At 45.7% G+C, this 26204-nt stretch overlaps 1 protein-coding gene across 1 annotated transcript; it reads left to right on the top strand.

Annotated features, from left to right (window-relative positions):
* Positions 1 to 2717: 2717 nt before the first annotated feature.
* hsd11b2 (hydroxysteroid (11-beta) dehydrogenase 2) lies at positions 2718 to 18481 on the top strand. Its single transcript, XM_041988816.1, has 5 exons — positions 2718 to 3045; positions 7582 to 7794; positions 10165 to 10350; positions 11534 to 11671; positions 17625 to 18481. The coding sequence occupies exons 1-5, from the start codon at positions 2763 to 2765 to the stop codon at positions 18035 to 18037; spliced, it is 1233 nt and encodes a 410-aa protein (XP_041844750.1). The 5' UTR covers positions 2718 to 2762; the 3' UTR covers positions 18038 to 18481.
* Positions 18482 to 26204: the final 7723 nt, after the last annotated feature.

Below are 26204 nucleotides of genomic sequence, written 5' to 3'. Positions count from 1 at the left end.
CTTGAACGGATGAAATCTGATGCAGTGTTTGTGTCTGTATCTTTAAACTTTCTACAAAATCCAGTGTAAAATGAAAGGAGGCTGTAGTTCAGCCTTCAGGTTTCTGCAGGTTTTGTGAATCTGGACAACAGATATGAAGACTTCTGGAGCTTCAAGGACTGTTTGTGAGAAGATGACAGGATGTAGATAAAGCTGGATGTTTTACTGTTTGGTTTTTCCCATTGGTCCTGCTGAACATGACTCCACAGAGGCAGCTCCACTTCTCAGCATCGTCCACGTTTGAGGGGAAGACTGAAAAAAGAAACTACAAAGCACCTGCTGTGTGTGGAGCTAGCTCCTTTGATTTAATGAATGTTGGGAAGCAGCCACATCTGAAACGTCACTGAGGAACTTTAACAAGTGTGATTGTTTTCTTCAAAGTGTTGGCAGAAGGCTGATGTGCTGCAAAAACATCAGGTCTAACTCTAAGCAATCACAAAGGGCTGAACAGGAAAACCAACAGAAAACAGAGTAAAAGCAGTTAAATGTACTCTGCATGAAGCCACGCTACCAGGATGAAGTCTACTGTCATTCGGCTGGAATAACCACCAGCCTCCTAGGAGAGATACCTCCTTCATAGAAGCATCCTCCTCAGCATCATCGTTACCATAACACTGATGAAGTCCTTTTGGAAAAATGGGGTTTGCCATTGGTGAACATGCGTGCATGTTCAGATGTTTGAAGAGTGAAATGACGTTGGAAATGTGCGGTGCCTCACGCCAATTTCATGGCTGGTGTACGCACATTTCTAGCTGCGTGAGCAGCATTAGCAATGTTAGCAGCATTAGCAGCATGAGTAGCATTAGCAACGTTAGCAGCAATAGCAACATTAGCAGCGTTAGCAGCATTAGGAACATTAGCAGCATTAGCAGCATGAGCAGCGTTAGCAACATTAGCAGCATTAGCAGCATGAGCAGCTTTAGCAGCATTAGCAACATTGGCAGCGTTAGCAGCATTAGCCACATTAGCAGCTTTAGCAGCAATAGCAGCATGAGCAGCATAAGCAGGATTAGCAGGGTTACCATCATTAGCAGCGTTAGCAGCATTAGCAGCATGAGCAGCATGAGCAGCATTAGCAGCATGAGCGGTGTTAGCAGCATTAGCAATGTTAGCAGCATTAGCAATGTTAGCAGCATTAGCAGCATGAGTAGCATTAGCAACGTTAGCAGCAATAGCAACATTAGCAGCGTTAGCAGCATTAGCAACATTAGCAGCATTAGCAGCATGAGCAGCTTTAGGAGCATTAGCAACATTAGCAGCTTTAGTAGCATTAGCAACATTAGCAGCATTAGCAGTATTAGCAACATTGGCAGCATTAGCAGCATGAGCAGCATTAGCAGCATTAGCAGCATGAGCGGCGCTAGCAGCATTAGCAACATTAGTAGCGTTAGCAGCATTAGCAACATTAGCAGCATGAGCAGCATTAGCAGCATTAGCAGCACGAGCAGCGTTAGCAGCATTAGCAACATTAGCAGCGTGAACAGCATTAGCAACGTTAGCAGCATTGGCAGCATGAGCAGCATTAGCAGCGTGAACAGCATTAGCAACGTTAGCAGCATTGGCAGCATGAGCAGCGTTAGCAGCATGAGTAGCATTAACAGCGTTAGCAGCATGAGCAGCATTAGCAGGGTGAGCAGTGGGAGCAACGTTAGCAGCATTAGCAGATGCTGTAAACGGTGCTCATAAGGTGGTTTTTCAGACGTGTCACATTTACATGTCCCCGGACGTGATGTAGCGGGTCTTGTGACCAGTTCAATTCAAGGAAAGATGATGTGGTATAAGTTAATGCAGGAGATGCAGAGTTTTACAAAGAGTTACAACCTCCGAAGCGGATGAGATTTTACCAGAATATTAGCTAATGCGCTAGACACTGTTCTATAGAAACACCAGCAAATTGTAATTGCACTATGTTGAAATTTCAGAAATACGGCTTTTATTTAGCAAAAAACGGTAATGGAAACTCAGCTTACGTACAAAGAACTCTGGTTAATAACCCTGTCATGAAGCGTGACTTTGTGAGGCCTTTCATGAGCGTGGACTCTCTCATCTTTGCCTTGGAAACTTTCTTGATCGAAAGCCTCTCCATTTCCTCGTCGCTCTCCTGTAACTTTCTGATCGTGCAGAGAATCTCAGGCGTGGCTCATTTACAATTGATTATTTAAATGGAGGCATGGACGAGGAGGAGTAGGGTAACACGCTTGCTCTATTCCACGTTGGTTGGAATGTACAAAGGAAATGATGCATGTGCGTGTGCACAGATTCATACGTCTGGACTCTTCTGTGAGGTTGACGTGTTCTGGATTTGAGCGTACGCCATGTTTCAGTTGGAAATCCACGCTCGCTTCCTGCGTGACGCCCCAGATCACTAACTGATCTGAGTCTGATTGATCTTCCTAACCTTGCTGCTGCTGATGAAGATTTCTGTGTATGATGAAGAGCACCTCTGAGATCAGCTGAAGCAGTTCTTGCTGCTTCAGGGTCGAGATCGTGTTCTGAGCCGAAACATCAGAAACCTCTTATCAGCACAAACCAGCCAGATCTGCTGGAGATAAGAGTGTTTGTGTGTGTGCCGCAGATTAAATGCAGCTTGTAGTCCCTCCTCCTCCTCCTCCTCCTTCTCTCTGTATATATACAGCGGAGGAGCAGCTCTCCTCCAGGACTCGTAGTGTGTTCAGCAGAGAGAGAGAGCGGCAGAGAGACACTGACTGACTGTTGATCAGCTGATGATGGAGGATTATACTTTTCCAGTCTGGTTTTACGTGGCTGTTGTGGCTGTTTTTCTTGGCGGGGTCCTGAAGAAGGTCCTGGAATTCCACCTGAGTGCGGGCCCCACCCTGGTAGCCTGGCTGGGGGCCACGGTGCTGATGGAGAGGCTGTGGGAGTTCTGCCTGCCGGCGCTGCTGCTGCTGGTGCTGTTCGGGCTCGCCTGCTGCCTCCGCTCTGCTTCCAGAATCAGAATGCCACCCGCCACCCTGCCCGCCTGGGGCAAGGCTGTCTTCATCACAGGTAAGAGGAGGCTCCGCCCTCTTTCTCCTGCTGAAATCTGTGCAGTTCAGGTGTTTTCCAGGTGTTCCTCACAGCAGAAGGCACACATGTTAGATCGTATGCTGCTGGATGGAAAGTTAAGGGAAAACCAGTCTGAGGTCTTTTTTTGGATTTGGAAAACTGGAAGTTTGTCATCTGATCTGGAAACATAAAAATCAAAGTTTATCAGAAAACCTGAAGCTCAGAGGAAGTCAGAAAAATATCCACAGTCCAAATTCCTGCAGGAGGTTTTCACACCTGCTAAGGCTGAAATTCTCCTGTAAATCTGCCAGAAATGTGTCTGACGACGTAAAGAGCTGAGCAGCAGCTGGAAAACTGGCCGGCTGGGTGTGTGCGTGGGTGGTGAGGGGGGTCCTCCTGACAGAAGTCTCAGGGTAACATCAGTGGTATGTTTGCAGGTTAAACTGGAGTGTTTTTGTCCTAGTTTCTGTTATTTGAGCAGCAGGGAAACAAGGCAGATAAGAGGCTGAGTAGTTTATGTGTGTGTGTGTGTGTGTGTGTGTGTGTGTGTGCACACGCGTGCATGTGTGGGTGTGTGCTTGGACTGACCTCTGCCTCCATGCTGCTGCCTGACGGCCAGCTGGCTCTGGACTCTTTGTGTCGTAGTTAACGAGATAATCAGATCTGCAGATTAAAGCGACTCTGTCTTTGTGTAGCTGTTCTCGGCTGTAATCTGCACAGAAACACACACGGTGGAAACTTTTCCACTCCGGAGCTTTCTGAAAGGTGGAAAACGGCTGTCACCATGGAGACGGACAGAGTCAGCTGCTGTGTTGAATTACCTGCTGCGTAAAACACTGAGAAGTCTGAGAGGTTGCAGAACGAGGAGTTTATGTTCACTGTTTCTGCTGTGTTTGATACGAGTGGAGTGCTGCACCCGAACAAGCCAAGTCGTGGCAAAGGTTTCTTCTGAGACTCCACGTGGAGAAAAAACATCTGGCTTTGTCTGACATTTCATGATGCGTTTCTTTAAAAACCTAATTTACATCTTTTGTGTGGGACAGGAAACCAAACCTAAGGTGCTGCAACAGAAGTTTTCCTTATGGGTAATGATGTGGCAAAGAGAGAAAAATGTGACTCTTGACTCACTTTATTAAAGATGCATGGAAAAAGTTCAAATGGGCACTCTGCCTTCATCAGCGTGAAGGCAAGGCCCCGGAGCACCAACCCAAGCCACCCCACACCGAAGACGACTCCAGCCCCACACGAAGGGCGGCAGTGAAGAGCCCCAGCAAGAGCCCCCCACGGTCTTGGGGCACAGGTCCCAGTGGGCCAAGATCGACAGCTGCAGGCCCCGGTCAGTAACGTCACACATAACCCACCAACCATGCCCCGTGGGAGACACCCCAGGCATACCAGAAGACAGCGAGCTCCAAGCACAGTCCACACCACCCCCAGCAACTCCGAGGTCCCCATTACCCTCCCCCTCCCTGCTCCTGTTTATGAAGTGTGTGTCGGGCCTTCTTGTAGCAGAGAGTAAAGTCTGTTACGTACTCTGCCAGAATTTTGTTCTTCTTCTTGGTTGCAAGAACAAAGCTGACATTGGTTTGATCATCTCATCCTCCACAGGAAGTGGGCGGGTCTGAGCCGCGGTGTTCCTGTCTGTGTTCCACGTGTTGCCATAATTTTCCTTCTCTTCTCACCACCCTGATCAGCTGGTAATTAAGGCCTCAAAAAGGCCACAAGTCAGTCCGACAAGGCACACGGGTCCAGAGAAATGACCATGTGAAATTCCCTGTGTCCTGTCTTAGTCTCACTTCCTTTGTGTAGTTGAATTGTTTCCTGTTTTGTTTTGAAGTGTCTAATAATAGTTTTAGTAAACTATTTGTCAACCTTTTTACATCTTGTTCCTCCTGAGAGCTGTATTTATGATTAAACCTGCACACAATGAGACTAAATGAGTCTCATGTCTTGCTGCCGTGTAGGCGGCAACATTCCGGTTGGTTCCACCACATCTTGCACCGAGGATTATGGAAAAGCTGGCCACTCTAGTAATACCAGCTGTCTGCACTCTAATGATAGTCTTTTACTGACAGTCCCCAAAGCTCACAGTGAATTTGACAAAAAGGCGTTTAAATGCTCCGCCCCTGCAGCCTGGAACAGCTGACTGACTTAAACCTGCAGCAGCTGATCTCTGAGCTCTTAAAAGAGCTGGGAGACCGACTCAGTAGGTGTCTGCAACTGCCGTCCAGCTAACTATGTGTTCTGTATTCTACTGCCCTCTCAGATTCATATATGTTGTATACTGTAAGTTTTATGTTGTTTGATTTTTGATTGGTTGTTTGAATGCCGAGTGTGTATGATGGAACCTGGACGGATTTTCTGGGCCAGGCCTCCTTTAAGTAAAAACATCTTGTAATCTCAGTGGAACTTCCCTGATAAAATAAAGGTTATATAAAAATGAGAGGGAAAACACACATGTTACTAACATGAAAGCATGCATATATATATATATATATATATATATATATATATATATATATATATATGCATGTGACTACACCGTCTAGTCCCTGCCAAACAAATATAGGCTAATTATAAAAGTGAGGCCAGGGTCTGCCTTCAGTTGGAAAATCCAAAATGTTTCTCGTAGACGGTCACCACCCGTCTAGAAGCAGACACCACCACCACCACGGGATGCTTGTCCGGATGGCTTGAACATGTTGGTCAATCTGCGCTTGGTCCAGACTGAGAGACAGGCTTCTTCAGTCTGGTTCTTTCCAGCTGTAACGTCAGTGGCTACCAGCTATAACAGCTGGACCAGAAGAAGAAGACCTTTAAAGATGGCGACACGGGAGATTCAGCAGATACAGAAGGAACTCCGAGTCCAGCTCAGGGAGGCGAAGGAGCAGAACAACAGCATGAGGGAGGTGTGGAGGGGATGAAGGCTGGCTGCAGCTTCAAGAGAGGTGGTCCATGGAGAGGCAAACCAGCTAAGCCACTTCTTTAATAGGTTTGATCACCCCGACCCATTGACACCCCTGAACACAGAAGCCCTCAGAAGAGGACCCCCACCCCAACGATGGATGGATGGATGGATGGATGGATGGGTTGATGGATGGATGGATGGATGGATGGATAGATGGGTGGATGGATGGATAGATGGATAGATGGATGGATGGATGGATGATGGATGGATGGATAGATGGGTCAATGGATTATGATTGGATGGATAGATGGATGGATGATGGATGGATGGATAGATGGGTCAATGGATTATGACTGGATGGATGATGGATGGATGGGTGGATGGATGGATGGATGGATGGATGGATAGATGGATGGATGGATGGATGGATGGATGGATAGATATATGGATAGATGTGAGTTATGAGCTGGATGTTTAAATCAGGATCCTGGTCTCTGTCAGACCTGGTCTCCTTATCTCTGAGGTCTGAGTTCTGGTTTCTGAGCTGCTAACAGCACAGAGGAAATCCACCTCTACATCATCTGTTATCAGACACTCATTCATCAGGCAAACGGGAGGAAATGTAGAAAGGGAGAGAGAGAGAGAAGGAGGGAGAAATAAAAGAATACTTTTATTTTTCCATGTTGGAGTTTTCTGACGTTCCTGACTTCGTCCTGTTAGAAAAACTTCTCATGAATGTGTTCAGTCCCAGTCTGGTCAGAGTTCTTTGTCCAACAAACATTCCATAGCTTGACATGTTCCGTGTAAACTGGAATTTAACCCTCACATTCTGGAAATCTGAGGAAATAAAGTCTTCCCCTGATTCATCTCTGTAAAATAACATCAGTAGCTCTTCCTCTGGTGGAATTCCACATGAATTCCAGGGATGTTTTTCCTGAGTGCAGAGCCGCTCTCTGACTCCTTGTTCCTCTTCTGTATCAGCAACTCCGAGTCAGCTGGGTCGCCTCCAGAGTAGCAATAAAGCTGATCCTAAACCGCTCCATAGGAATACTTTCCCCTCTTGTCTCTGGGGTTCTGATGGAGGTTTTATTTCCTGGTCCTGGTTCTGATGGTGGTTTTCCTCTCTGGTCCTGGTTCTGATGGAGGTTTTATTTCCTGGTCCTGGTTCTGATGGAGGTTTTCCTCCTGGTCTTGGTTCTGATGGAGGTTTTCCTCCTGGTCCTGATGGAGGCTTTTCTTAGCCAGGTCATTATTTTCATGATTTAAATGAACACGGTTATAAACTGGACTAATGTGGGTCTCATGAAGGACTTGTTTTAACTGGGTATAACTGGACAGCCGTGAACTGGACTGTGTCTGGGAAAGTGAGATGACTTTTTGTGACCTGCTTCTGAATACATTGGTTTTCTTTCCCTTCATAATGTTTTATTTGTCATGAAATCTTGTCCTTTGTGCATAAACTTTGCTGAATTTATGTCTCAGTCATCACTGTCTTTATGGTCTGAACCTCTAAAAGCCAAACTGGGAGCCTGAGGAAGAAGAGCCGTTATTGGGCTTCTTCACCAGGTGGGAAGTGTTCAGTCCAGGAGAGGTCAGAAATCTGATGGTATTGGTCTGTGTCCCTGCAGGATGTGACTCTGGATTTGGGAACGCTGCAGCAAAGCGTCTGGATGCTATGGGCTTTGAGGTGTTTGCCACTGTCTTGGACCTGATGGGAGACGGAGCTAAAGATCTCCAGAGGTGCTGCTCCGCCCGCCTCACCCTCCTGCAGGTGGACATCACGCAGCCACAGCAGGTCCAGCAGGCACTGCTGGACACCAAGGCCAAGCTGGGCCTGAGAGGTGAGGACCGGGTCACCTCTGTCATGACCGCTGTCGGAATTGGAACTAAGCCTAGAACTCGCCGTTAGAATCAGAACCAAACCTAGAACCAGCCGTCGGAATCGGAACCAAACCTAGAATCTGCCGTTGGAATCAGAACCGAACCTAGAATCTGTTGTCGGAATGGGAACCAAGCCTAGAACTCGCCGTCGGAATCAGAACCAAACCTAGAAACCGCCGTCGGAATGGGAACCAAGCCTAGAACCTGCCGTCGGAATCAGAACCAAACCTAGAAACCGCCGTCGGAATCAGAACCGAACCTACAACCCACTGTTGGAATCAAAACCAAGCCTAGAACTCACTGTTGGAATCAGAACCAAACTTAGTATCCGCCGTTGGAATCAGAACCAAACCTAGAATCCGCCGTCGGAATGGGAACCATGCCTAGAACTCGCCGTCGGAATCAGAACCGAACCTACAACCCACTGTTGGAATCAAAACCAAGCCTAGAACTCGCTGTTGGAATCAGAACCAAACTTAGTATCCGCCGTCGGAATCAGAACCAAACCTAGAATCCGCCGTTGGAATGGGAACCAAACCTAGAACTCGCCGTCGGAATCAGAACCAAACCTAGAAACCGCCACCGGAATCAGAACCGAATCTACAGCCCGCTGTCAGAATTAGAACCAAACTTAGTATCCGCTGTCGGAATCAGAACCAAACCTAGAATCCGCCGTCGGAATGGGAACCAAGCCTAGAACTCGCCATCAGAATCAGAACCGAACCTACAATCCACTGTTGGAATCAGAACCAAACCTAGAATCCGCCGTCGGAATGGGAAACATGCCTAGAACTCGCCGTCGGAATCAGAACCGAACCTACAACCCACTGTTGGAATCAAAACCAAGCCTAGAACTCGCTGTTGGAATCAGAACCAAACTTAGTATTCGCCGTCGGAATCAGAACCAAACCTAGAATCTGCCGTCGGAATGGGAACCAAGCCTAGAACTCGCCATCAGAATCAGAACCGAACCTACAATCCACTGTTGGAATCAGAACCAAACTTAGTATCCGCCGTTGGAATCAGAACCAAACCTAGAATCCGCCGTCGGAATGGGAACCATGCCTAGAACTCGCCGTCGGAATCAGAACCGAACCTACAACCCACTGTTGGAATCAAAACCAAGCCTAGAACTCGCTGTTGGAATCAGAACCAAACTTAGTATCCGCCGTCGGAATCAGAACCAAACCTAGAATCCGCCGTTGGAATGGGAACCAAACCTAGAACTCGCCGTCGGAATCAGAACCAAACCTAGAAACCGCCACCGGAATCAGAACCGAATCTACAGCCCGCTGTCAGAATCAGAACCAAACTTAGTATCCGCTGTCGGAATCAGAACCAAACCTAGAATCCGCCATCGGAATGGGAACCAAACCTAGAAACCGCCGCCGGAATCAGAACCAAACCTACAGCCCGCCGTCAGAATGGGAACCAAGCCTAGAACTCGCTGTTGGAATCAGAACCAAACTTAGCATCCGCCCTCGGAATCAGAACCAAACCTAGAATCCACCATCGGAATGGGAACCAAACCTAGAAACCGCCGCCGGAATCAGAACCGAATCTACAGCCCGCTGTCGGAATCAAAACCAAGCCTAGAACTCGCCGTCGGAATCAGAACCAAACTTAGAATCCGCCGTTGGAATGGGAACCAAGCCTGGAACCCGCCATCAGAATCAGAACCAAACCTAGAACTCGCCTTCGGTATACGAACCGAACCTACAACCCACCGTCGGAATCAGAACCAAACCTAGGACTCGCCTTCGGTATACGAACCGAACCTACAACCCACCGTCGGAATCAGAACCAAACCTAGAACTCGCCTTCGGTATACGAACCGAACCTACAACCCACCGTCGGAATCAGAACCAAACCTAGAACTCGCCTTCGGTATACGAACCGAACCTACAACCCACCGTCGGAATCAGAACCAAACCTAGAACTCGCCGTCGGAATCAGAACCAAACCTAGATCCTGGTGTCAGAATCAGAACTAAGCCTAGAACTCGCAGACTGCATCAGAACCAAACCTAGAACCTGCCGTCGGAATGGGAACCAAGCCTAGAACTCGCCGTCGGAATCAGAACCAAACCTAGAACCCGCTGTCGGAATCAGAACCGAACCTACCACCCACTGTTGGAATCAAAACCAAGCCTAGAACTCGCCGTCGGAATCAGAACCAAAGCTAGAATCCGCCGCCGGAATGGGAACCAAGCCTAGAAACCAGATTTAAAATCAAAGCTAGAATGAGATGCTCATCCTGTGCTTCTCTGTGTGTGTGTCTGTGCACACGCGTGTGTCTGTGCATATCTGTGCACGTGTGTGCGTGCGCAGGTTTGTGGGGTTTGGTGAACAACGCTGGTGTGTGCGTGAACTTCGGAGACGTCGAGCTGTCCCTGATGTCCAACTTTCGTGGCTGCATGGAGGTCAACTTCTTTGGAACGTTGAGCATCACCAAGAACTTCCTGCCGCTGCTGCGCCAGGCTAAAGGTCGGATCGTCACCATCTCCAGCCCAGCAGGTGTGTGCACGCACACACATATGCACACACTAAGCTGCACAAATAACTGATTGTATGAGAAAAGTGTGACATGGATCAAATTGATTTAACTCCCAGTTTTCCAGACATTCCTCACTGATGTTCAACTTTTTCATCGAGTTGTTGCCAGATTTAAAAGTTTGTTCTGACTGTAAATGTAAAGCTGCAGCGTGGAACCGATCACAGATCAATAACAGAACCACATAATCCATCATTATAAACTGTGCTTCTATTGGTCTCTAATGACTTTACTAGAATAACTGTTTTCATTCCCTTGAAATGAAGCATTTATTCATGGGTCCACACACATGTAGCTGCCTCCACTTTTACTACTGTGTGTCTGAATGGACAAACAAGCTTTAAAATTCCAGTAGCAGCTTTGTTTAATAGGAGCTAGAGCTCCGTTTGGGATCACTAATGCCTTAAAAGCACCATAGAAGAAGAGTTACCTGGGCTTAGTCCCAAACCGCCCCCTCTGAAGGGGGAGGGTATAAATAAGATGGCCAGGAACGAGATGTCCCCTTCCCTCCACTGGAAAAGTAAAGCACTAGTCACCATGGCAACATAAAGACGCCACAAATTTATCTTTTTAGTGAAACCGCCATTGTCATCCGCGTTTTTTCCATTGTCCCTGAAACATCATAAATTCAGCAGTCACACGTCTTTCAGCTCTGTCAGCATTTCACTTTTCCAGTCAAACCAATGAAACTGTGCTAACGTCACTGAGAGGGCCACCCGACCAGAGAGATAGTCTTCTGGGACACAGTGGCCTTGTGGTATCGCTCTGTCTTCTGTGTCAAGTGATGGATAGCTAAGCTCCCTGAAAACAGACCAAATTACATGCATAACCGTCTGCGTGTCCATCCGTCTGCGGGTTCGTCTGTCTGCGTGTCCATCCGTCTGTCTGCGTGTCCATCCGTCTGCATGTCCATCTTCTGTGTCCAGCATAAATGGGCCTTAGCTTATGCTAGCTAGCTCAGAAATTTAACATCAAGTCGGACCTTTATTTATTTACTTACATGCGTTTTTGATTTGGTTGAGTTCTGAGATCCAGATCCAGGTCTGGATAAGAGCAAATTCGGGTCCAGCTGGCTGTTAGAAGCTGAGCAACCTCATTGGTCAATGTGTGTATGTGATGTCACAGCGATGCTCCCCCTGTGTCCAGGTGACCAGCCGTTTCCCTGCCTGGCGGCATACGGAGCATCCAAAGCCGCCCTGAACCTGTTCACCGACACGCTGAGACATGAGCTGGAGCCCTGGGGGGTCCAGGTGTCCACCATCCTACCGTCCTCCTACAGGACAGGTGAGCCCCGCCCACACACCTGGAGACAAGATAGAGGAAAACTTTACGTCTTCATTTTCTTTCTCACTTTGTTTTTATTTTTATTTATAATAAAATAATGAATCAGATCAGAAACTTTTTCTTTGTAGACTGAACCCATAAAATCAAGTCAGTTTAATTTTTACAGCACATTTCACATGCGGCGCAACTTCAGAACCGAACTGCCAGACCCGGATGTACTGATTCTGATTCCTTAAACTAAAAACTCCAGCAGGTCTCTTCTATCATCATCAGTGTCTCAGGGATGGTGGTGTGTAACTCTGTGGAGTAAATTGTGATTAATCCACCAATCAGAAAGCTTAGATTGATGGTAACGTCCAATCAGGAGCAGCCAAAGATCAACCAGTGAGCAGAGAGTTCTATGGCTGTGTCCGAATGTCCACCCTACTCCCTAACCCCTCATTCACTACATGGTGACTCATTCTCTTGGCAATTCGGACACAAAGCTGCCTATTTTTTCCTCGCCGCAAACCATGTGACTACCGCCGTCACCACGGCAACCACAACCCGCGTCATTACAAATCCAATCCAAAGTTGTGTGTAAATATTTTTATTTTTATTCCTTATGTTGTGTTTTATTCTTTCTTTGGTTGCTTACAGGTCATTTCGCGCAGCTCATTTTTTTCTCCTCCTTGCTCCATGTTGAGCTTCTGCCCGCAATGCATTGTGGTCTATATTGGCCCATCTAGTGACCATCGATGCTCACTACTTTTCAAGATGCATTGTGGGTAATTTTGAGTGCCCTACTTTTTTCTCTCTGGACATTTGGACACGTCGAAAAAATGGTGTGACCCCTGTAAAGGGCACTATGTAGGGAGTAGAGTGTACATTTGGACACAGTGTGTGTGTGTGTGTGAAAAGAAGAAAAATAAGGCTAAATAATGAGAGGCTGATTGAGTTGTTTCCTCATTTTCTTCCACAAGCTAATAAAGACACTGAACCATACAGGACGCCATTGTTGTTTTAAAACAGGAAATACCAACGAACTAACGTGAACCATCAGAAGAACTCCGACTTGGTGTACAGCTGTGCCGTACCGACCGCACTCAGACCCCGCAAGTAGAAATCCACCTTTAGCCACTATCCTCCCGTTTCCCACCACCTCCACTGAGTCCAGGGAGTGTCCCAGGACAGAGCTGGCCCTCCTCACCAGACTGTCCATTCTCTTCCTGTCCCTGTCCGTGATGCTGCTGGCCCAGCAGACCATAAAAGATGGCTGATGCCACCACAGAATCATTAAAGGTCCAGAGGAACGGTCCCTGCACTCCAAAAGACCTCAGCCTCCTGAGCAGGAACAGTCTGCTGTTGCCCTTCTTGACCATGGCACTGTTGTTGTCCAACCAGTCCAGATCATCATTTAGGTGAACACCCAGGTACTTGCAAGACTTTACAGTGTCAATCTCAGTTCCGTTGTATGAAAAGTCTGCAGTGCAGAAGGTGAACAGAAAAGGAGCCAGAACCGTTCCCTGCAGAGCACCGGTGCTGCAGAGAAGCCAATCCGACTCAGAGCCCTGCATCCTCATGAACTGTTAGTCAACGTGTCACGTGCAGTGGGCGGAGGTGAGGACCCAAATGCAGGCAGTCAGGCAGGAGGCAGAATTGGTGCAGGTGACAGGTTTATTTCCCAGAACTTGAGACAAGGAACCACACACGACAGGGATAACTCCAGTGAACAAAAACTACACATGACCAAATAAGGATCTGACAATGAGTGACTGAAAACCAGGAGTACTTATACACAGAGGGAGTAACAAGACACAGGTGAAGTGGATGACTAATCAGGCCAGGTGATCTAATGAGGCAGAACAGAACTCACAGGAACACAAGAGGGAAAACCAAACATGACAAAACTGAAACCTAAAGCATGAACTATAAACCAAGAAGACCGAACTAAACATGACAAAAACCAAAATCCTAAACCACGATCAAAACACCCACCAAAACCCAGAAACCGTGACACAACGAGGGAGTCCCAATTCCATGTAGGGAGATGATGGTCCACCCCAGCTAGCGGCAGCTCGTCCCCCAGCAGCCTGGGCTGGATGGTGCTGAATGCACTGAAGAAATCAAAGAACATGATCCTCACAGTGCTTCCAGCCATCTCCAGATGATTGAGGGAGGTGGGAAGGAGGTAGATGCTGGCATCATCCACCCTGATGTCAGGCTGGTAGGAGAACTGCAGGTGGTCCATGAAGGGGTTCATTAGATGGACGAGGACCAGTATCTCCAGCGCCTTCATCAGATGAGACGTCAGAGCTACTGGCCTGTAGCTGCTGAGCTCCCTGGGGTGCGGGGTCTTTGGCGCTGGGGCGATGCTCTTCTTCAGGGCATTCCTCACCTGGTGTGTGTGAGGGACCAGCCGGAGCAGGGAGGTGTTGATGGAGTGTTACCTGGAGGTGTCAGGTGGGCGTAAGCTGAAGGCCGTGAGGGAGGGGGAGGAGGTACAGGAGGAGCAGTGGACACGGGGCACAGACTGTGATGGGGTTGCAGCAGAGGAGACCTGGCTGGGGGAGGGGTGGATGCCTGATCAGATCTGTGGAAAAATAAGTTTAGGTCATTTGCCCACCTCTGGTCTCCCACAGGCTGGGACGTTGGCTGCTTGAACCCCAAGATGGTCTGTCCCTTCCAGACACCACAGATGTTCTGCTGCAGCTGGTGCTCCATCTTCCTCTTCCTGATCATCCTCCTCAGCTCCCTCTGCACAGACTTCAGCATCTTTTTATTTCCAGACAGAAAAGCTCTCTTCTTCTTCTCCTTCAGGAGAGCCTTAATCCTGGGTAATCCAGGGCTGTGGTTGGAGAAGCTCTGTACAGTTCTGGTGGGTATGGAGTTCTCCACAAAGAAGTTGATGTAGTCCGTCCGGCAGTAGGTTAGACTGTCGATATCGTCCCCATGGGCAGTGCTGAAAACCTACCACAGTGTTGTGTTCAAAGAGTCTTTCAGTGCCTCCTCAGCTTCTTCTGAACATTTCATCACAGTGCGGGTGATGGCAGGCTGCCTGTGAACGAGGTTTATACACGAGCAGGAGGTGCATAAGGTTGTGGTCGGTTCGGCCCGGGGGAGGAAGGGGAAGTGAGTGGTATGCTTTCTTGGAGTTGGCATAGAACAGGTCCAGTATTTTATTTTCTCTGCTGTGGCATGTGACATATTGGTTAAATTTGGGCTGAGAGGAGGATGGAGGGGCATGATTGAAATCTCCAAAGATGAGGAGGAGGGCATCAGGGTGTTGTGTCTGCAGCCGGCTAAGTGCTGAGAGCAGGACATCCCAGGCTGGATCGCAGAGAGGGGGACGTACACTACTACTGCGAGGGCATGAGTGAACTCGCTCGGCAGGTATAAGGCCTCATGCTGACGATGAGGGAGGGGAGGATGGGCCGGTCTCCTCCTGGTGCAGCGCTCTCTCCCAGAGTGGCATCCCTGCCTCGTCCTCTTAAGCTTGTGGGGAACATGGGGTTGCTTCTCAGTTAGCACGTCTGTGCTACGCAGGGCTAACAGCTGATCCCTGCTGTAAACAGTGGAGCTGTGGCTCCACGTGAGGTCTCTGGACACGCAAAGAAAGAGTGAAAAAACAAGAAGAGCCACAGAGCAAACTCTGCTAGTCTTGTATGCATGATGACATGAAAGACAAAACAAAATGTAGAAAGAATAGAAGTAAAAAGAAAAGTTTAGCGGCGAGCAGGAGCAGCTGTTACAGGCCGCACTCTCACGGTGCTGGAGGCAAGCATGATGATGACGATGATGAAGGTACTCTCATTTTCTGCAGGAAGATTCAGTTCAATTCAACTCAGCTTTTTTTGTACAGCGCCACTTCACAACGTCATCACAGGGCTTTACAGACAGATCAATTCCAGCCAACTTATAACCAAAAACAGCCTCATGAGCTGCAAGAGGCAACAGTGGAAAGGAAAAACTCCCTTGTAATAGTCAGGAAAAACTTCCGGCAGAACCAGAACAAGAACCCGGCTCAGGGAGGACGGCCATCTGCCTGGACTGGTTGGGGTGGAGAGGCCAGGAAAGAGTGACCAGCAGACTCTGCAACTTTAATGATGCCAGTACAGTCACCTGTTTCTACTTGCAAGATGAGAAGCAGCGAGATGAAGAGGATGAGCCCAGTACATCATGGGACGTCTCTTAGCAGTCTGAGCTTATGGCAGCATCACTAAGGGATGGCTAGACCCCCCAACTTATCAGATTTACCAGAAAATAAGGTTTTAAGCCTGATCTTAAAGGTAGAGAAGGTGTCTGCCTCTCGAACCCAAACTGGGAGCTCGTTCCATAAGAGAGGGGTCTGATAGCTGAAGGCTCCCATTGGACACTTAGAGACCCTGGGAACCACAAGCAGACCTCCAGTCTGAGATCTTTGATATACAATGGAGCCTTGTCATGGAGATCTTTATATGTGAGGAGAAAAATTGTAAATCCTATTCTGGATTTAACAGGGAGCCAATGAAGAGAAGCTAAAACTGGAGAAATATGATCTCTCCTGCTAATTCTCATCAGAACCCTCGATGCAGCATTTTGGATCAGTTAGAGACTTACAGTATACAGTATCTGGGACACGACATTAATAAGGAATGGTAGTAGTCTAGTCTGGAAGTAACAAAAGCATGGACTAGTTTTTCCTCATCTCTGTGAGACAGGATGTCTCTAATTCTACCAATATTACGTAAGTGGAAGAAGGCGGTTCTAGAAACCTGTTTTATATGTGAGCCAAAGGACAAACCCTGGTCCAGAATAACTCCAAGGTTGCTCCCTGTAGTGCTGGAAGCCAAATTAATGCCACGAGATTAGCTAGACAAAGTTTTCCTGAGTTTTTCAGGTCCAAAGACAACAATCTCAGTCTGTCTGAATTTAGGAGGAGAAAATTCAATCAGTTATGTCTTTAAGACATCTTTGTAACCCAAACACACTGATTGGTTTCATCAGGATTTATAGGAAGTAAATCTGAGTATCATCTGCATAGAAATTAAAGTTTATACCATGCTGTCTAATGATAGCACCTCAGAGAAGCATGTATAACGTGAAAAGTATTGGTCCAAGCACAGAACCCTAAGGATCTCCATGACTTTGGTGTGTGAGGTAGAGGAGAATAAAACAGAGATTGTCCTGTTCAGAGATGCGCCCTGACTTGGTCCTTGCCAGCCCCCTTGGCCCACTAGCAGCTTATATACGACTGCAGGCTAGGAATCCTGTTGTTATTGATGGGACGCTTAAATTAGACGAGCAGAGCGGATCAGCGGTCAAGGCTTCTCTCAGCTCCGGCTTCTACACAAAGTCAAACCCTGTCTAAGGGCTGATCTAGAAAAAGTCATCCGTGCTTTTATTTCATCGCGCCTGGACTACTGGAACTCCCCGTACGTCAGATCTCAGCCGTCGGCATCTTGTCCAGAACACAGCAGCTCGTCTCCTCGCGCCACCGGCTCCTGGTTATTTGACTTGTTAAGTTGCATCAACCCTCCAGAGCCCTTAGGTCAGCTGACCAGATGGTCCTGGACATTCCTCCATCCCTCATGAAAACCAGAGGAGATGGAGCGTTTGCAGCTGTGGTTGCCACGCTGTGGAACGCAGCCGCTCTCTGTGCGGTCTGAGAAGAGCCTCTACATGTTTAACACGCGTCTTAAGACCCACTTCTTCACCCTGGATCTGGCTGAGCACAGCCACCTCTGCTGGATCTTCATCCGTTTTATTTCACTGTTTTTGTTTCTTTTATTGTTTTGCTTTAATTGTTTCTTATTGTTGATGACTTTTGTTACTGTGAAATACTTTGGGTGGCCATAGCCTTTTAAATGTGCTATAGAAATAAATCTGACACTAACAATGATGATGATGAAGGTACTCTCATCTCTTGTAGAATGATGATGATGATGACGACGATGATGATGATGAAGTGACACTCATGTCTCACCTCCTGCAGGGCGGAGCATCAACCATGCCTACTGGGACCAGCAACACCAGCAGCTGCTGCAGAGTTTGTCTCCGGCACTGCTAGAGGACTACGGCGAGGACTACCTGACCGAGACAAAGGATCTCTTCCAGAGCTTCACCAGTCGGGCCGACCCCGACGTCGGCCCCGTCATCGACACCATCGTCCAGGCGCTGCTGGCGCCTCTGCCTCAGGCGCACTACTACGCCGGCCCCGGGGTGGGCCTCATGTACTTCATCCACAGCTACTGCCCTGTCAGCATCAGCAACCGCTTCCTCCAGAAGCTGTTCTTGAAGAAAAGGCTGCTGCCACGAGCGCTGAGAGAGCAGTCGGATCTAGAGTTGAACCTGAGCCTCCACCACAACAACAACAACAACAATGAGGAGAAGCTAAAGCTGCTGTAGACACCTGGAGATAGAAGAGCACATCTGTTACCATAGAGACGTTTCCTCTTTCATTTGTTCTGTAACCGTTGAAGATCACACAGATGATGACTTCCCTCCTACCAGCTGAGAACTCATCTGGTGGCCAGGGGTGGGGCTTGGCAGAGTCCAACAGAGTAGCTTGGCAAAGACTTGGAACGTGGCTTATCCTATCCTATGTCAAGGGGCGTGGCTTGGTAAAAGTAGAGAAACAGCCACAGGTCCATCAGAGAGAATCAGGAGCTGTGCTGCACAAACACGCTGACTTAATGATCACATAAGTGGATCTGAACCACAACCAAAAGCATGGCCAGAACCACAAAGAGAATTACGACCAGAACCACGATCAGAGCCCAAATAAAGTTGGACCCTTATCAGAATAAAAATCATCAAAGAACAAGATGATCTGAGAATTAAATGATCCAAGAACCAGATGATCAGAGAACAAGATGATCCATGAATCACAACTGAGAATCACATAATGTCAGAATCAGAGAACCAGATGCTTTTCATTTACAGAGTAGGTCTGGGTATGAGTGTTTGCACATGCTCAGTGAGTACTGTGAATCTGATGTCAGTGGAAATGTGAGATCTTCTTCAGTTTGAGCCCACTGTTTGTTTTGAGTGGAACTTTATTTATAGCCTATTTTCTTTTGTCCACACTTCAACTGTGAATTTTATATAAAAGGAAAAACAACAAAACATAATGTGAAGACATCACTGTGTTCATTCTTTGATAGAAATAAAGAACTTTTGCAGAGTTTCTCTCCTTTTTCTGATAAAATGTAAGAAATCCATGAAAACAGATGAGGTCCATCTGATAACATCATCATCATTACATCATCATCATTATCAAAATCATCATCTTGGTTAGCATTATAATAACTATCATCATCATTATTATCTTTATTATCATGAAATTCACCAAAATCATCAATATCAACATCATTATGGTTATCATAGTCAACATAATCATCATCATCATGATTATCATCGTCATCATACTCCTCATAATTATGACCACAATCATTACCAACATTTTCATCATTATGGTCATCACCATCATCATCATTATTATCATTACCACGATCATCACCATCATCATCGTTATTATCATTACCACCATCATCACCATCATCACCATCATCACCATCATCATTATTATCATTACCACGATCATCACCATCACCATCATCATTATGGTCAATACCACTATCATCACCATCATCATTATTATCATTACGACCACCATCACCATCATCATTATTGTCATTACCACTATCACCACCATCACCATCACCATCATCATTATTATCATTACCATCACCATCACCGTCACCATCATCATTATGATCATTACCACTATCATCACCATCATCATTATTATCATTACCACCACCATCACCATCATCATTACTGTCATCACCACTATCATCACCATCATCATTATTATCATTACCACCACTATCACCATCATCATTATAATCATCACCACCATCATCACCATCACCATCATCATTATTATCATTACCATCACCATCACCATCACCATCATCATCATTATCATTACCACCATCATCACCATCATCATTATTATCATTACCACGATTATCACCAAGACCATCATCATTATTATCATTACCAAGATCATCACCATTATCATCATTATTATCATTACCACGATCATCACCATCATCATTATTATCCTTACCACGATCATCACGATCATCATTATTATCATTACCACGATCATCACCATCATCATTATTATCATTACCACCATCATCATCATCACCATCACCATCATCATTATTATCATTACCACCATTATCACATCATCATTATTGTCATTACCACCATCATCACCATCACTATCATCATTATTATCATTACCACCATCATCACCATCACCGTCATCATTATTATCATTACCGCGGTCATCACACCCTTCACCATCATCATTACTATCATTACCACAATCATCACCATCATCATCGTTATTATCATGACCACGATCATCACCATCATCACCATCACCATCATCATTATTATCATTACCACGATCATCACCATCATCACCATCATCATTATTATCATTACCACGATCATCACCATCATCACCATCACCATCATCATTATTATCATTACCACGATCATCACCATCATCACCATCACCATCTTCATTATTATCATTACTACGATCATGACGATCATCACCGTCATCATTATTATCATTACCACCATCATCACCATCACCATCATCATTATTATCATTACCACCACCATCACCATCATCATTATTGTCATTACCACTAGCATCACCATCATCATTATTATCATTACCACCATCATCATCATCATCATCAATATTATTATCATTACCATAATCATCACCATTATCACATCATCATTATTATCATTACAATGATCATCACTATCATTACCACCGTCATCACCATCATCATCGTTATTATCATTACCACGATCATCACCATCATCACCATCATCATTATTATCCTTACCACGATCATCACGATCATCATTATTATCATTACCACGATCATCACCATCATCATTATTATCATTACCACCATCATCATCATCACCATCACCATCATCATTATTATCATTACCACCATTATCACATCATCATTATTGTCATTACCACCATCATCACCATCACAATCATCATTATTATCATTACCACCATCATCACCATCACCGTCATCATTATTATCATTACCGCGGTCATCACACCCTTCACCATCATCATTACTATCATTACCACAATCATCACCATCATCATCGTTATTATCATGACCACGATCATCACCATCATCACCATCACCATCATCATTATTATCATTACCACGATCATCACCATCATCACCATCATCATTATTATCATTACCACGATCATCACCATCATCACCATCACCATCATCATTATTATCATTACCACGATCATCACCATCATCACCATCACCATCTTCATTATTATCATTACTACGATCATGACGATCATCACCGTCATCATTATCATTACCACCATCATCACCATCACCATCATCATTATTATCATTACCACCACCATCACCATCATCATTATTGTCATTACCACTAGCATCACCATCATCATTATTATCATTACCACCATCATCATCATCATCATCAATATTATTATCATTACCATAATCATCACCATTATCACATCATCATTATTATCATTACAATGATCATCACTATCATTACCACCGTCATCACCATCATCATCGTTATTATCATTACCACGATCATCACCATCATCACCATCACCATAATCATTATTATCATTACCACGATCATCACCATCATCATTATTATCATTACCACGATCATCACCATCATCACCATCACCATCATCATTATTATAATCACAACGATCATCACATCATCATTATTATCATTACCACCATCATCACCATCACCATCATCATTATTATCATTACCATAATCATCACCATCATCACCATCACCATTATTATCATTACAATGATCATCAGCATCATCACCATCACCACCATCATTATTATCATTACCATCGTCATCACCATCATCATCGTAATTGTCATTACCACCATCATCACCATCATCACCATCATCACCATCACCATAATCATTATTATCATTACCACGATCATCACCATCATCACCATCACCATCATCATTATTATCATTACCACCATCATCACCATCACCACCATCACCGTCATCATTATTATCATTACCACGATCATCACCATCGCCGTCATCGTTATTATCATTTCCACCATCATCATCATCATCATCATCATTATTATCATTACCACAAACATCACCATCATCTTCATTGTTATCATTAACATCATCATCATCATTGTCATCATCATGATCAACATGATTATCACTCCCAACACACGACATGTTCATGGTGTTTAACTCTCTTCTATCTCCACCACCTGCTCAGCCTCCCACTGTGCTGACTGCAGAAATGTTTGCTTCCTACTTCACTGAAAACGTCGCTACCATCAGTAACCAATTCACTGAGCCGGACCAACTCAGCCTTACCAAACCAGCTACTGGTGCCTCACTCTGCTCCTTCCGCTCTCTAAATGAGGACCAAGTCTCTAAACTTCTAGTCAGCTCAAAACCCACGACCTGTCCTCTTGATCCTGTTCCCTCTGACATCCTGCAGAGCATTTTACCTACAATCAAACCTGCAGTAACCCATATTATCACCTCCTCTCTTAAATCCGGTGTCTTTCCCTCTGCCTTCATGCAAGCTCGGGTTACCCGCTGCTGAAGAAACCCACACTCAACCCAGCCCAGGTTGGAAACTACCAAACTACCCACAACCGAGCCTATTGTCTTTCCAGCCAAGCCTTCTTTACCTCCACAGATAAGTGTGCAGCTTGACTATATCACGCTTGTGTCTACGTCTTCTACCAGGAATCTTGGTGTCATGGTAGACAACCAGCTGACCTTTAAGGACCACGTTGCCTCGGTTGCTTGATCTTGCCGATTTGCTCTCTACAACATCAGGAGGATCAGACCCTACCTGACTGAACACACGGCCCAGCTCCTGGTCCAGGCTCTGGTCATTTCACGCATTGACTACTGCAACTCCTTACTGGCTGGCCTGCCTGCATGCTCAGTTAAACATCTGCAGATGATCCAGAGCGCAGCAGCACGTCTGGTCTTCAACCAGCCCAAAAGAGCTCATGTCACTCCGCTGCTAATCGCTCTCCACTGGCTTCCAGTTGCAGCGCATCAGATTCAAAGCTCTGCTTCTGGCTTACAAAACAATAACCCAAACGGCTCCAGTCTACCTTCACTCCTTAATCCAGAGCTACACTCCCTCTCCACAGTTACGCTCTGCCAGTGAAAGACGCCTAGTGCTCCCACCACAAGGTGGCGCCACATCAGTAGCTGGACTCTTCTCCTCTGTTCTTCCCCGGTGGTGGAACCATCTACCAAACTCCGTCCGATCCGCAGAGTCCTTATCCACTTTTAAAAGCAAGCTAAAGACTCAGTTGTTTAAGGAGCATTTCCACACTTAGCTTAACTCTTCTACTCAGAATGAGTTAGAAAGATTTGTCCAGCTCTTTGGCTCAACCAGGTACTGAAGAAGCTGCTGCACTTATGCACAAGATGATGTTGTTAGATGAAATCATGATCTCGTACTTAAAGAAAGACTATTGTAGGAAGGGAAAAAAGCCCTGCCTCTAGCTCTACACGATAGCACCTGGGTCCACCTGGACTCACAGCAGTCTGACTGCCACTTAATGATGACGCCCCTTCTGGTTGGTTTCTGCTGGTGTTCTTCCTCTCAGATGTAAGTCATTTTGGAGAAAAGTGTCTGCTAAATAACTGTAGAAAAGAAGAGAAGAGAATTATCACCATCATCATCATCGTAATCATTGTCAACACCACCATCATCATCCTTATCATCCCCTGGTATATCCTGCATAAATACAGGACTAACAGACACCTGTATGCTTCCTAAGCTCTGATGAACAAATCTCTTTTTTTCTGTATTTTTATTGATCAGTTTCCTTTTTCATATGTATTCTTGTTCCTGTGTGATTGCTGTTCTGACTGGTTGTTTTGGTGTTTGCCTCTAAGCAAATTACCCCAGAGGAATAATAGAGACTCCTTGAACTATCACCATTATCATCATCATCGTGACAGGAAGTGAACTTTTTCTTACTACAACTTCAAAGAAGTTGGGGAACTGTGTAAAAGATGGAACCACATTCAAGAGGTCAACACACGGCTTCAGCAGGGCTGCCTTCAAGGACCGGCCTCACGCCCTCCCCACCTTTACGAGTCAGAATGGGTTTGTCCAAGTTAGTACCGGATGTTTTCCACCCGTCCGGTTTCTCCGACTCCTCCCTTTCCACTGGTAAAGGTGGCGGGCTGGGTTCTGTGTAGAAATCCAGTTTCTGCTGTTAGAGATCTGCTTCAAACTCTTACTCTGGTTTGAATTACAGTTACTTTAGTGTTTGTGTTAGAGAAAATAGTACACATAAAATTACAGGCTCAGATTTTAATAAAGTTTTAGAAAGATTTCGGTCTGGTTCTGGTTTATTTGTCGAAACGGACTTTCTGTGTTCATCTTGAGGAGTATTGCTCAGCTGTAGCCCCTCTCAGTTGTGGAGTTCCACAAGGGTCCATTTCTCTTTTCTTTGTAATTGCTGCCTTTGGGGTCTATATTTCAAAAGCACAGCATTGCCTACCATTGCTTTGCAGATGATGTTAAGATTTATGTCCCCTTAAAACCACAGGGAGATTCTCTGACTGATCTGCTTAGTTGCTTGAGAAATTTAATTGGGGAGGGGTATCTACCATTTATTACCATGTAATATATTAAAAATATAATAATAATAATAATAATAATAATAATAATAATAAAAATAAATAAATTTTATTTCTTGGCGCCTTTCAAACACCCATGGTCACCATACACAAAAGGAAAAATAAATAAAAAGACAATAAAAATACAAATTACATAAGAGTTAAAAGCAGATAACGGACATTGAAATAAAAATTACATAAAACAGTCAGTTTACATGAGTTATAGGGAGTACGCCATTTTAAACAGGTGGGTTTTGAGTGCAGATGTGAGTGATGGAAGAGAGTTGATGTTCCGAATCTCGGATGGAAGTGAGTTCCAGACGGGCAGAGGGAACAGTAAGGTGAACGGAGGAGGATGACCTGAGAGCACGGGAGGGAGGGAGGGATGGAGGGGCAATATGGAGGAGATCAGACAAATAAGGAGGGGCCAGATTGTGAATACCTTTGAAAGTGAGGACCAGTAACTTATAGTTGATTCTGTATTTTATTGGGAGCCAGTGGAGCAGCAGAGTTCTGGAGAAGCTGCAGTTTCTGAAGTGATTTATTGGGAAGACCGAAGAGGAGTGAGTTACAGTAGTCAATGCGGGATGTGACAAGACTATGGATAAGGATTGCAGCAGCATGCGGAGTGAGTGATGAGCGCAGACGGTTGATATTACGAAGGTGGAAGTAGGCAAACTGAGTAATGCCACTGATGTGGGCTTGAAATGATAGGGTGCTGTCGAGAATGATGCCAAGACTCTTGACCTGAGGGGAGGGGGAAATGGCAGAACTGTCAATGTTGATGGAGAAACTGTGAGACTTGGTTAGAGTGGAGGGCGTACCGACAAGTAGAACCTCAGTTTTACTGCTGTTGAGTTTGAGAAAATTGGAGGAGAACCATGCTTTAATTTCCTGGAGGCAGTCAGAGTGAGAGGAAGGTGGAAGAGAGGAGTATGGTTTGGAGGAGATGTAGAGCTGGGTTTCGTCTGCGTAGGAATGGAAGTTAATATTATGTTTACGGAAAATGTGGCCAAGAGGGAGAAGATAAGTGATGAACAGAAGGGGGCCCAGGACTGATCCCTGGGGTACACCGGCCGAGACGGGGAGTGACTCTGAAGTGTGGGTCTTGAGTTGAATAAACTGTGTGCGGTTGGAGAGATAATATGGTTTTCTGCTTCTGGGTATCTATTAGGGGACAGAAGACAAGTATCAAATTGTGTTCATCAGGATTTTAAGCAAAGTTTTTACCATAAATTGAAGCAAAATGTCTCAGAAACTGTATGTGACAAATATGTCACGTCAGGCACTTATGGGTTAAAAGCATGGATAAAATTAAACTTTCTCTACTTAAATGAGGAGAAAACTGAGATTGTGGTCCTGCCTAAACAAGACCTAGAAAAAGTCCTCCACCTGCTCATCATGTCCTGCTTAGATCATCTCCCCGTATTATGGCCTTGATTAGTCATCTTTGCACTGACTGCAGCTCTTTTAGAAAGCAGGTACTGGGTTGCTTACAGGGAGGAGGCCACGTGATCACATCACCCCTGCTGCTATTTTGCACTGGCTTCCTGTTAGTTTTAGGACTCAGTACAAAATATCTTTAGTTTTTAAACCCTTAAACGTTTGCCTCCCTTGTATCTGCCGGAGCTGCTGCACCAGCATGCTCCAGCCAGGGCTCTGAGGTCTTCTACCAGCTCCTTCTAAAGGTCCCGTCCTCCAGGTTCAAAGCTGGCTTTTCTGATTGTCGCCCGAAAGTTGTGGAACAGTTTACTATTTCACATTAGAGCTGCCC

Source organism: Melanotaenia boesemani, chromosome 1 (genome assembly GCF_017639745.1).
Source record: "Melanotaenia boesemani isolate fMelBoe1 chromosome 1, fMelBoe1.pri, whole genome shotgun sequence".
NCBI classification, from domain to species: Eukaryota; Metazoa; Chordata; class Actinopteri; order Atheriniformes; family Melanotaeniidae; genus Melanotaenia; species Melanotaenia boesemani.
This window is presented reverse-complemented; position numbering and strand designations above follow the sequence as displayed.

Bases quoted from the DNA above. Each gene is read 5' to 3' on its own strand.
- hsd11b2 (XM_041988816.1), top strand. From the start codon at position 2,763: ATGATGGAGGATTATACTTTTCCAGTCTGGTTTTACGTGGCTGTTGTG. The intron at 3,046-7,581 runs GTAAGAGGAGGC...GTGTCCCTGCAG, and splicing joins CAAGGCTGTCTTCATCACAG to GATGTGACTCTGGATTTGGG. The intron at 7,795-10,164 runs GTGAGGACCGGG...GTGCGTGCGCAG, and splicing joins GGCCAAGCTGGGCCTGAGAG to GTTTGTGGGGTTTGGTGAAC.